General features: G+C 41.7%; 1 protein-coding gene across 1 annotated transcript; it reads right to left on the bottom strand.

The window, feature by feature from the left end:
* Positions 1 to 7,330: 7,330 nt before the first annotated feature.
* On the bottom strand, positions 7,331 to 11,384 carry LOC109213647. Its single transcript, XM_019377467.1, has 2 exons — positions 11,223 to 11,384; positions 7,331 to 7,942 (listed from the first exon to the last, which is right to left on the bottom strand). Exons 1-2 carry the CDS (start codon positions 11,382 to 11,384, stop codon positions 7,331 to 7,333), a joined length of 774 nt encoding a protein of 257 aa, XP_019233012.1.
* Positions 11,385 to 12,962: the final 1,578 nt, after the last annotated feature.

The raw sequence follows: 12,962 nt of genomic DNA, 5'->3' as shown, positions 1-12,962 counted from the left end.
GGCTGAGTGCCCGGCAATAGATCAATGCCAAAATCAATGTCTCTATCGGGTGGCATGCCCGGAAGATCAGCTGGAAACACATCAGGGAAATCTCGTACTACTGGGACTGAATCAACAGAAGGAGTATCCATACTGGCATCTCTCACATAAGCTAAGTACGCATCACAACCTTTCTCAACCATACGCTGAGCCTTAAGGAAAGAAATAACTCTACTGGGAGTTTGACCTAAAGGACCCCTCCACTCAATACGCGGTACACCTGGCATGGCCAGTGTCACGGTTTTGGCGTGACAATCGAGAATAGCATAATGGGACGACAACCAGTCCATGCCCAAGATAAATATCAAAATCAACCATGCTGAGCAATAATAAGTCGGCTCTGGTCTCAAAACCGCCAAGAATAACCGAACATGACCGGTAAACGCGGTCCACAACAAGAGAATCTCCCACAAGAGTAGAAACATAAACTGGGGAACTCAAAGAATCCCGAGGTACACCCAAATGTAGGGCAAAATAAGAAGACACATAAGAATAAGTGGAGCCTGGATCGAATAGAACCGATGCATCTCTGTGACAGACCAAGATAGTACCTGTGATGACAGAATCGGAGGCGACAGCCTCAGTACGGGCTGGAAGAGCATAATATCTGGCATGGCCTCCCCCTCGAGGGCGACCTCTACCTCCCCAACCTCCACCTCTGGCTAGCTGGGCCGGTGGAGTGGCAACTGGTGCTGGGACCATAGCCTGAGAGCTCTGCGGGGCCTGCTGTGGCTGAGGAGTCTGCGGAGCTACACCCTCCTGAGTCTGTGGCAATCCCTCACCACATGGCGTGTGTCACCACACTCAAAACAAGCTCTGGGAGGACGTGGCGACTATGACTGGCTCGGGCCAGGTCTGCTGGACTGACCACTGGAAGCACCCCGTGCAGGAGGCGCACTAGAGACTGGAGGTGCATAATAAGGCTCCTGAGGCCTAGGTGGAGCTCGAATACCACTGGCTGCTGGAACAGCTGAATGAACGGGGCGGCCCATATGACCCTACCATGATGACCTGCATCTGGGGCACGGGCACCAGAATAATGGCCCGACTCTCGAGACCTCTTGGCCTCCCTCTCCTCTCTGTCCCTAGCATGCATACCCTCAATCCTTCTAGCAATGCTCACCACCTGCTGAAAAGATATATCCATCTCTAACTCACGAGCCATGCTAGATCTGATGCTGGGAATAAGCCCCTCAATGAACCGGCGAACCTTCTCACGAACCGTAGAAACCAAAGCTGGTGCATGTCTAGCCAAGTCAATGTAACAGACAACATACTCCGAGACACTCATAGTACCCTGGCGCAAATGCTCAAACTCCGTGCGCTAGGCGTCCCTAAGACTCTGGGGGACATACTCCCTCGTGAACATATCTAAAAATTGATCCCAAGTCAGGGAAGCTGCCTCATCCGGACTGTCTAACTCATAAGTACGCCACCACTGATAGGCGGCTCCTCGAAGCTAGAAAGTAGTGAAGGAAACCCCGCTCGATCCTGATATGCCCATAGTACGGAGAATACGGTAGCACTCCTCCAGAAATCCCAAGGCATCCTCTGATGCTAACCCACTGAATACAGGGGGATCATATTTCTTGAACCTTTCAAGTCTCCGCTGCTCATCCTCCGAAGCCGCTGCCTTGTCCTCGGGCTGAACTAGCAGTGTAGGCGGCGCAGGAATAAACCTCTGGGACCTGATCTACATGCACTCGCTGCTCAGGAGTGCGGGCGGCGGGAGTCTGCGCTCCTCCCCCGGCCTGGGATGTGGCTGCAGCAAGGGGAATCAACCCTGCCTGAGCCAAAGTGGTGTACATGCTCATAAACTGTGCCAAAGTCTCCTGGAATGCTGGAGTAGCAGTGGCAGACGTATCAGGTGTCTGGACTCCGGCTGGTACTGCTGGGGGTACCTCGGCGGAAGATCGCGCGGGTGCTCTGGCTGCACCACGAGCGCGTCCTCGGCCTCTACCCCGGCTCCGGCCTCTAACGTCTCCAGTAGGGGGCACGAGTGCCTGGTCATCTCGAGTAGCGCGTGTCCTCACCATCTGTGAGAGAATAGAAAGACAGAAGTTTAGAATTGGGATATCAAAAATCTTGCACGACAAGGAACTCAAATGAAGTGAAATTTTCCTAACAGTTACATAGCCTCTCGTAGATAAGTACAAACGTCTCCATACCGATCAACGAGACTCTAGTAAACCGGCTTGTGATCCATGACTTCTATGAACGTAGAGCTCTGATACCAAGTTTTCACGACCTCAGTTCGCCCTCCGTGAACTATCGTGATGGCACCTAGTCTCTACGACTAGGTAAGCCTAACAAATGCGGAAACAAACCAATCTTGCAGAATAAATAATCAAAAGCCGAATAACTTAAAGAAATAGTATTTAAATAGTGCTCGGCATATACACACAACTTTCAAAATCTGATACGCTACCCCAAAACCTGGAAACTCACGAATCCACAAGCTGAGAAAACACTACATAGCTCTAATCTCCGGAATGTCTAATCAAGAACATAAAGTACAGAAGGGCTAAATACTAGATGCATGAATAGAAAAAGACTCCTCGGTATGCGGACGCGGCAGATATACCTCAAGACCCGTAGAATCGCCTCGCCTCAAGAATAGTAAGCCTCAGTAGAGGTACCTGGATCTGCACATGAAAAACATGCGCAGGAAGGGCATGAGTACACCACAACGGTACTCAGTAAGTGCCAAGCCTAACCTCGGTTGGGTAGTGACGAGGAAGGTCAGGGCCCTACTGAGGTTAAATAAGATATAAGGTTTAACAGTGTGAAATAAACAGTGTAAATAAGTAACACAAGATATAAAGGACAACAACAACTATCACAGAGGCAAGTAAAACACAGTAAGAGATACATCTTAGCTCCAAGATAACAACCGGGGATCTTCCAAGATACCGTCCTGTAGTCCCCAAATATAAATATCATATCCAGTGGATCTCCCGGGTGCAGTCCCGTAGTCAAACTCATAAATGTGCAGGGAGATCTCCCGGAATGCAATTCCGTAGTCCCAAAGTAAACATACAGGGGAGCTCCCGGGATACCGTCCCGTAGTCCCAAAGTAAAAGTGCAGGGGGATCTCCCGGAATACTGTTCCGTAGTCCCAAAGTAAACATGCAGGGGAGCTCCCGGGATACCGTCCCGTAGTCCCAAAGTAAATACGAAGCAACAATAGGAATTCAATCCAATCAATTTCATATCAAAGTGAAGCAGGTAATCGTAACCTAACATGGTTCACGTAATACAATTAAGGCAGTTAAGGCAATTAGAGCAATTTAGTCAAGTAGACATGCTTCTCTAGGCTACAACAGGTTTAGTTTCCAAACAGTGTAAGCAAGAAAAGGAAGAACACAATTCAAGGCTATTTTTAATGAAAAACCGGATTTCCAACAATTAGCACAAGTACGCGCTCGTCACCTCACGTACGAGGCATTTCAATTACCACAATATCAATCCTAAGGGGAAAGGTCCCCCACACAAGGTTAGACAAGCGACTTACCTCGAACAAGTGCAAGTCAGCCCGAAACCACGCCTTTGCCACGAGTATCCGACTCCAAATGGTCCAAATCATTCAATTAAGTTTCATAATATAAATAACACTTCAAGTAACTGATTCTATAATTAAATTCTAAGCTAATACGCGAAATTAGGTAAAATGACCAAAATGCCCCTCAGGCCCACGTCTTAGAATCGGATAAAATTTACATTTTTAGAAACCTCGTACTCTCGTGACTCTAAACATAACAAGAACACTGAAATCGGAGTCCAAATGACCCCTCAAATCCTCATTTAAAGGCCTCTTAAACTCATGCCCTAATTACCCATTTTTCCCAAATTTCTCATCACTAATTAGGTCTTTAATCACATAAAAATGAGTTATGAAGTCAAGTACGTTACCTCCAAGCGATTCCCCTTTGTTTTCCTAAAAAATCTCTCTCAAAAGCTTCAAACCCGGATGAAAATGGTGAAAGAACGGCTCAATTTCGCAAAGGCAACTATTTATGTGTTCTGCCAGCAATTGCCGCATTTGCGGCCCTGGGACCGCATCTGCGGTCCAGCTTCTGCGGAAACTACGTCGCATCTGCGACTTTCATTTAAAAGCCAGATTCCGCATCTGCGGAACTCTAACCGTAGGAGCGGTTGCGCTTCTGCAAAAAACTCACCGCATCTGCGGTTCCTGAGGGAATTCCGAAGTTTCGCTTCTGCGGCCACTTAGCCGCTTCTGCGGCACCGCATCTGCGGTCACCCTACCGCAGATGCGAAAATACCAGAAGCAGCAAAAATAAAGCAGCTGCAACATCTTCTAAATTTCTCGCCAACCATCCGAAATCATCCCGAGGCCCCCGGGACCTCAACCAAAGGCACCAACAAGTCTAATACCACTCCCCAAACTTGTACTAATCCTTAATACACCTAAAACAACATCGAAACCTCAAATTAACCATGGATTCAAGCCTAAGAACTCCAAATTTCTCAAAATACGCTTTCAATCAAAAAGTCTATCAAATCTCGTCCGAATGGCCTGAAATTTTGTACACACATCCCAAATGACATAACGGAACTACTGCAACTCTCGGAATTCCATTCCAACCCTCGGATCAAAATCTCACTATCGAACCAGAAACATCAAAATTCGACCTTTCGGCGTTTCAAGCCAAAATTAGCTACGGACCTCCAAAACACAATCCGACCACGCCCCTAAACTTGAAATCACCTAACGGAGCTGACGGAACCATTGGATTTCCATTCCGAGTCCGTCTTCACGCTGTTCCGAATACGGTCAACTTTCCAACACTTATGCTCTCATTTAGGGACTAAGTGTCCCAAAACTCTATGAAACTTAAAACCGAACATCCCGACAAATCAAAATAGCAGAAATAAACTTGGGGGAAGCAGTTAATAGGGGATCGGGGCGTAAAATTCCAAAAACGACCGGCCGGGTCGTTACAGCTCGGGTGCCAAGAAAGGGTCACTATAGAATGAGTAAAGGCTTGTAACATGATTTTCAAATGAGAAAGGCTAAAGGCTCGAAGGCTTTGACTAGGGATGACATCATTGGTAGACAATAGAAAACTCCAACGGGCCAAGGAAAGCCTACAATCACTTCTCAAGCCAAGAAAAACTTACAATTTTGCCTTAAAACACATTCGGGGCAAGTTCTAGTCCTTCCACACACATACTCGGACTAGCAACAAAGCATCTCACCCCTCACGCAACTAGGTTGTTAAAGAGGATAGAGTCGAGAGCCCACTATGACCACATTCAATATTGAAGATCATTGTGGTCCAATTAGACCACTCGATGGTATCAAAGTCAACACAAGAGTCACAAAGTCACTAACTAGAGCTATTTCCTTTTAAAAATCCTTGTCTCTAACCATAAGCGCGTAGTTAAATGTGTTGGTGCCAGATGAAGCATGTTTGACTCTTCGAATTTAACTTAATCAAGTCTTGTTATTCATTATTACTACTATTACCACCTAGACACCAAAGACGGACTCAATCCCTTAAGAAGGTTGTCACGTCATCCATCGTTGGGAAGAGTCATCCGGTTCACACAAAAACTACCTTTGGAAAAAATCGTGGCATAAAGAAAACTAAAGGCTTATTGTCCACTAAAACATAAAAGAAGCTACTAATCAAAAAGAAGCTATTAAATTAAAAGAAGCCACTAAATTAAACACTAACTAACAAGAAAATAAAACGGAAAAGGGTCAAGTATATCCCACTACTATCCGAAATTATTTAAAACTACCCTCCGTTTGACTATTCATCCATTCTTAGCCCCACCGTTATAGTATTGATCAATTATACCCTATTTTTAACAGAGGGACACGTGGCACGCAGAGAACAAAAACCTACCCCCAATTATTATACCCAGTTCGCTTACAACCCTGCCCCAATTTTAACCCATTCCCCCACCTTAGACCAGCGTCTTCTTCAGCCAAAGAGCTCCTTCCCTTTCTTCAAGTTTTCTTCTCCAGCCAAATACCTCATTCTCTTTCGTCAAATCTTTCCTCACTTAAGCTTCTAGACTATCATGAGTAGTCAATGGGTGAATAATTCAGTAACAACCAAGGTGGTTCTGGAGAGTTTATATCTTCTTTTTCATCGGGGAAATCAAATGCAGAAGAAAGCATTAGAAACAGCCTAATCAAATTGATGTATTAGATGCAGTTGCTTAGTCCTCCATGGAACTTGAAATTCCAAGGGAGTTTTACCGCAACTTCATTAATAATTTGCTAAATTCTTTTGGAGATTACATCTTCTTTTCCATTATTTATTACTGAATATTTTTCTTCAATTTATTAATAAATTCTCAGTATATTGATATTCAGATTCTTGCATATGTCTGGAAATTATTGGAGACATTTTGACATGATTTTTCTAATAATAAATTGTATTTCTTCAACCACCACTGCTCCATTATCTCACACCACCTTCGGCAGCAATTTCATCATTTTCGGAGCCAAAGTAAGCTGAAAGGCACCTGTGAATATCTAGGAAAATTTAATTGCTTTTCTTTTGCAATTCATTTATCATTTTAGTTATTGATTTATATATGATGTTCAGTGAAGAAACATTTTTTTAAGGAGGGTCTGATGGTGGAGTTATTGAAGAAGATGGTGATGGCTTTAGTGTTTGAAGAAAAGAACTGATCGTGAATGAGTAAGTTTAGGGGTTTTCTGGTGAGAGAAAACGTTAGTGGAGACGAACGGGTCAAAATAAAGGATGGGCAACCAGGTATATTAATAATTGGGGGTGGGTTTTTGTTCTCCGCGTGCCACGTGTCCCTCCGTTAAAAATAGGGGTATAATTGATCAATACTATAACGGTGGGGCTGAGAATGGACGAATAGTCAAACGGAGGGTAGTTTTAAATAATTTCGGATAGTAGAGGGATATATTTGACCCTTTTGCAAATATAAAATAAAGAATCTACAAAGCAAACTACTAAAAGTGTAATGAATATACATAATGAGAGAGGAAAAGAGAGAATATATATATCATGAGAGAAAGGAGAGAACATATACAGAATAAGGAGAAAGAAGAAAATTTTGTCAGTTATTGAAAACCAATTGTCTCAGAATCATCCAAATAGATCAAATAAACTCCCCCCTCCCCCCGAATAAAAATAGGCATTGCACGTCTTAAGTCAATTGATGTAAGCTCAGAAATGAGATCATCTTCGAAAGTACATAAAGTAAGTTAATCATGTTACCATGGAGGATTTTTTTTTTGAGCATGAAAAGGTACTTATATTATAACATAGGTATGCTACTGCCCGTGAACATTGTCATTAGTACATATGCCGTCATAACCTAATATTACGCCTTGTAAGGCACTATCATTTCCTAAAGCAGCCATACGACCACATTGGTCTCTAGAACAGTGTCTAACATATACATACCCAACCTGATCTTTGTCATATACATATAAGACAAGTTCAGGTGGCAAAACAAAAGTACATAATTTATTGTAGCTACGTTGCATTAGTGCTGCTTTTGCCAAAACATGAGCCACCATATTCCTTTCACGGAAGCTATGCTTCAATGTGATTGTCCCCTGCCTGGATGCCTCGTCCATTAACCACCTGCATTCATGAAGTAAGTTATTGTAAGTAGGGTAATCATCACTAAGGAGACGTATAACCTCAATGGCATCAGTTTCTACTTCAACTGGGAGTATGTGTTCCCTGATAATTAATTGAAGTGCATGCCGAAAATCTTGGAGTTCTATTTTTATTGGTGATATTGCTTGAATTTTCTTGTAGTAGCCTGTCTTCCATTTCCCTTTGTAGTCACGAACTACTCCACCGATGCCCCCCTCCAGTAAGCTTCTTTTGAATGCACCATCGATATTAGCCTTAAACCAACCTTTTGGTGGCGGCTGCCATTTAACAATCACCTTTATGATTTTATTGTAAGTACTGATCGTGCCTGTGAGAAGAGTGTATTCTAGTGTTTGATCAATAACCTTTTAACATTGATGTGAGAGTTGGTGTTGTTGTGATTGTTATGGTTTTTGTTGTTCCATATGGCCCAAAGAGCAAATGGTAGTGCTTCTTTCCAAGTTACATAATTAAAAAAAATCCTTAGGAGTTGTATCCCTTAGTAACTCCAACCAGTTATTAATCAGCCCATTATTGTTAGTAGACACTCCTAGGGTTTTCTAGAAAGCCTGAGCTATGTTACATTCCCAGAAAATGTGGTATATAGATTCATTATTATTCTTACATATTGGGCAGGTTGGATCTATATTGATACCAATTTTAGCAAGGTAGCCTCTTGTTGGGAGTCTTTTATGGTAGAGTTTCCAAATGAAATACTTGATCTTGTTAGGACATTTTAGTTCCCAGATCCACTTAAAGGTCAGTGTATGGGGTGTTTGGTCATCAATTAGGTTATAGGAAGAGGCAGTTGTGAATATACCACTTGGGTTAACACTCCAAATAAGATTGTTTGGGTTGTTGACTTGGCAATCACGATCTAGAGCATTTATACTGTTAGTGATTATTTGAGGGAGGTCAAATGAAAGTTTCTCTAAATCCCAACCTTTATTATCCCATATGTCTTTAATGGTTAACTTATCCTCATTTTTTTAACGGCCTTGAAATAATATTATGTAGACTTTGAATGTTTGGGATCCAGTTTGAGTCCCAAATATTCATATGAGAATGTTTATCTACTGGCCACCTAATGCCTTTATGGCAAATAGTCCAACCCTTTAGGAGACTTTTCCAAGTGATTGAGGAGCCATTTATTCTCCTACTCGTCCCATAAATGCTAATAAGTGTTTTAGCCCATAAGGAGTTTGTATTAGTAAGGATCCTCCATGCTAAGCTTGTTAAGAGGGCTAAGTTTTTAGACTTAGCTTTCTTGATGCCCAAACCACCATTAAGCTTAGTGTTGGTTACCGTACTCCATCCAATAAGGTGGATTTTCCTTTTTTCCCTCGTAGTCCCCCAAAGGAAGTCTCTCTGAATTTTATCTATTTCTTGAAGTGTTTTTGTTGGAAGGAGACTTATTTGCATTAGGTGGTTTGGTAGCGTATTTAGAGTAGAAGTTATTAAGGTGCACCTCCCCGCCATGCTTAGCCACCTTGCATTCCAATTGTTTAGTCTAGCACGCATTTTGTCAAGTAATGGTTGGTAATCCTTATGCCTAGGGTAGTTATTTAGCATTGGAAACCCTAAGTATGTGCCAAAGGTCTTGCTAATGGTAATCCTAAAAGTTTGAGTAGCCATGTCTTTCGTGTGTTTATTACAACTCTTAGACATGACCAGCTTAGATTTTCCTTTGTTGATATTTAGGCCGGACACATAACTAAACTCCACCATACATCCACAAATTGTATTAAAGGATTTCCCCTTGGCTTCACCCATAAGGGTTAGGTCATCAGCAAAAAACAACTGAGATAGGGGTGGGGTTCTAGGATTAAGCTTTATAGGTATCCAGTTCCTTGTATCTACTTGGTGGTTAATATTTTTGGAAAGCATATCCATACAAAGTATGAATATATAGGGTGACATGGGATCCCCTTGTCTAATACCTCGTGTGGGAGTGAACTCCTTAGTTTTGTTGCCATTGACTAAGATGGAAATGATACTTGCAGTAATACAACTAAGGATAAGGTCACTAATTTTTCTAGGAAATTTAAAGAATCTAAGAGTCCGATAGATGTAAGACCATTCCAACTTATCGAAAGCTTTTTCCAAGTCAAGCTGTAGTAAGAAATTTTCCCTTCCTTTGGCTATATTGAATTTCTTTAAAACTTCTTGGATGATGATAGCATTGTCACTTGCTCTCCTACCCTTTATAAAGCTAGCTTGTTCAATATTGATCAATTGGTTAATAAAAGGCTTGATTCTGTTGGCGATTACTTTAGTGATCACCTTATAGATCATGTTACAAAGACTTATTGGTCTAAAGTTCTTCAAGTTATTTGCATTATGAATTTTAGGAATTAGGCAGAGATAGGTCGTGTTGACCTCATGGGGCATTAGATGTGTTGAAATTTTTTTGGCATAAGTTGATTACCTTGCTTCCTAATATGTGCCAAAATCTTTGGAAGAAGAAGGGGTGTAACCCATCGGGACCTGGTGCCTTATAGGGCTTGAAAGAAAACACAACTTTTCTAATTTCTTGATTAGTTAAAGGCTTGTCTAGGCTAGAGAGATCAGTGTGAGAGAAGTTGGTAGCATCATTTTTAATAGATTTCCAGTCGGACCTATCATGGGATGTTGTAAAAATATTTGAGAAGTACTATGTAACATGGCTAATAAGGGAGGATTGGTCTTCAATCCAATTCCCTGAGTCGTCTTTAGAAAACACAATATTGTTTCTTCTCTTCCTATTAGTTGCTTTTATGTGAAAAAACTTAGTATTAGCATCCCCTTCGTTTAACCAATTGACTCTAGAGCGAATCTTCCAGTAGTCTTCTTCAAGTTTAAGAATTGTATTATACTCCTCAATCAGATTTGTTTCTAAGTCCTTAAGGAAATAGCTGGTTGGATAATTAGTATATTTTTGAATCCCATCAATTCTATTTAGGAGTTTTCTCTTCCTTGCAAAAATATTACCATAGGTTATTTTTTGCCAGTCTAACACATTTTTTTGAAAAGATTTAGTCCCTCCCATTAGGTCCTTATTTTCCCAGCTAGTAGAAACAAGCCTACTGAAATCCGGATGTGAACACCTATATGTTTCGAATCTAAAAGGTCTGTCCTTATTGGAATTGATTCTATTGTTGAGGTTAACAAGCACAAGATTATGGTCTGAATGAATTTTTGGAAGATGAGTTATGGTTACATTAACAAAGGCTTGTAACCACTCATCATTTGAGTAAACCCTATCCAATCTTTCCATTATCAGACCCTTTCTTCTCCTACGATGGTTTGACCGGGTGTATTTACACCCTTTAAAACCAAATCTACTAGATTACAATAGATTAAGCAATCTATTAAAGAATTTGCTCGTTTCTGGTTGATATTTCTACCCCCATACTTATCACTAGAATTAATTACTTCGTTAAAATCACCTCCCACTAACCAAGGACCTTTGTAGTGGTCATAGATACTTCTTAGATTATCCCATAACATATATCTATGATGAATATCATTACTAGCGTAAATGGCAGTAAATAACCAAGATAAGTTTTTAGGCTTTACCTCGATCATTGCATGGATGGCTTGCCCATTTCTAGTGAAGTTGTTGACTGTCACCACTTCATTGTTCCACAGAAGTACAAACCCTCCACTTTGGCTAACTGATGGGACCTCTATCATCTCTGTAAAACTAAACGCCTCTAGGATATATATGTGGCTCTCCATTTTTGTTTTCAAGAGTGCAACCAAACAAGGTCTGTGAGTGTCCATAAGTTCCCTAAAATTCCTACCAAAGTTGGTATTATTGGCACCTCTAACATTCTAAATTATAATGTTATTTGGCTGATGCATGGGATTTTTATTGGGGGGGAGGGGTTGTTATTGTGAATCCTTCTGAGCGAGGGGACTAATATCACTACATTCTTCCCCGCAGTTGGGTCCTGTGGAGGTCGAATGTCCAGTGAGCATTTGTAAAGAGTCGCTGGGCGACTGAAGATAGACTTCCTATCTAGCATTTCCCTGAATATGCGTATTTTTACCTCGCTTAGGCTTGAAAAAGCCACTGCTGACTCCCCCAAGTGTGGCAAGTTTTTCTCCTCCTCTCCTTCCTCTTGTAACCCTTCCTGGTTTGGCATGTCTTGGACTGGAGCTTGCTCGGCCATTGGATCTGGTTGTGGGTCGTGTTGATGGTTGTGCATGGTCTGAGTAGTCCATTGTGTGAATACTGGATTCATGAGCATTAGATCCTCCGGAGTAAAGAATGGAAGATTTAGAGGTGGGTTTTAAAGCATCTGCTGGTTGGGGTTGTGTGGAATATTCCACATCTGTTGCATGTTGTTTACTAGGTTTTGATTCGTTGACGGGGCTAGTGGTTGGAGAATGTTGCTCATCCACATTTGGTTTACGTAGTTGTTCATGAATAAGTTCATCCCCTCTGAGATCAACTGAGCTAGGAAGTGTGTGTCTTGGAATATGAGGATGGATTCTTGCCCATTTAACTCCATGTTGAAAGACACTGCACGGACTTGAAGCCCCAGTTCCACCCACGATTGTGGTATGTGGTTAGGAGGGCTTGGTGTCTGAGCATAGATCACTGGGTTTGAGGGGAATTGGGGTGGAAGATTTGGTAGATTGTTCATTGTTGGATTTCAAGAGAGATGAATCAGCTGTATCAATCGAAATCTTCTCCTTAATGTGAGTGGAGGTCTTGGCATTTTGGTAAGCTTGGTTGTTTATATAAGGAGTGGTAGGAAGGTGATTTTGGGGGGGGGGGGGAGGGGGGGTTGCTAATAATTGCCTCTATTTGTATAGCTGGGCAGATTGTTGCGTGAGGTTTATATCAAAATCCAACATGGATATATCCTCTGCCACTTGGCTGCTTTTGTTTTCCAAGTGTTTGAGAGAGGATTGGTTATGAGGGGTGAGACATGCATGCTGAGTAGGAATGTTTTTATTATAGTTTTGTAATTATTGTTAGTAGAGTAATGGATTACTTCTTGGCTTGTCGGATTGGTAATTGTGTGGAGTGTGTCCAAGTTCATTGCATTAAGCAAAGGATTTTGTTCATTAATCATGCCTGGACAAGGTGCCACGTCTCTGTGACATTTGTAAGAAGGACAACTTCTTCTTCATGCAGATTTTTTGTTTTTTGAAATTTATTTTTGTTTTCCTCTTTTCCCAAAACCTTGTGCTGATTAGCTGGTTTAGCAAGACTAGTTTCACCTTCATCATTTGGTTTAGCAACTTGAGTTTTGTCGACAAAAGTTTGTTCATTACTAAGATCAGATTGAAATATGCTTACCA

The sequence above is a fragment of the Nicotiana attenuata genome, unplaced genomic scaffold, assembly GCF_001879085.1.
Source record: "Nicotiana attenuata strain UT unplaced genomic scaffold, NIATTr2, whole genome shotgun sequence".
NCBI lineage: Eukaryota > Viridiplantae > Streptophyta > Magnoliopsida > Solanales > Solanaceae > Nicotiana > Nicotiana attenuata.
The sequence above is the reverse complement of the archived record's forward strand: the minus strand, read 5'-3'. Positions and strand labels throughout refer to the sequence as shown.

Coding starts and splice junctions, on each gene's coding strand:
- LOC109213647 (XM_019377467.1), bottom strand. CDS start 11,384: ATGGAGAGCCACATATATATCCTAGAGGCGTTTAGTTTTACAGAGATG. Junction 7,943..11,222: donor CCATCCATGCAATGATCGAG/GTAAAGCCTAAA, acceptor GTTAAATGGCAG/CCGCCACCAAAAGGTTGGTT.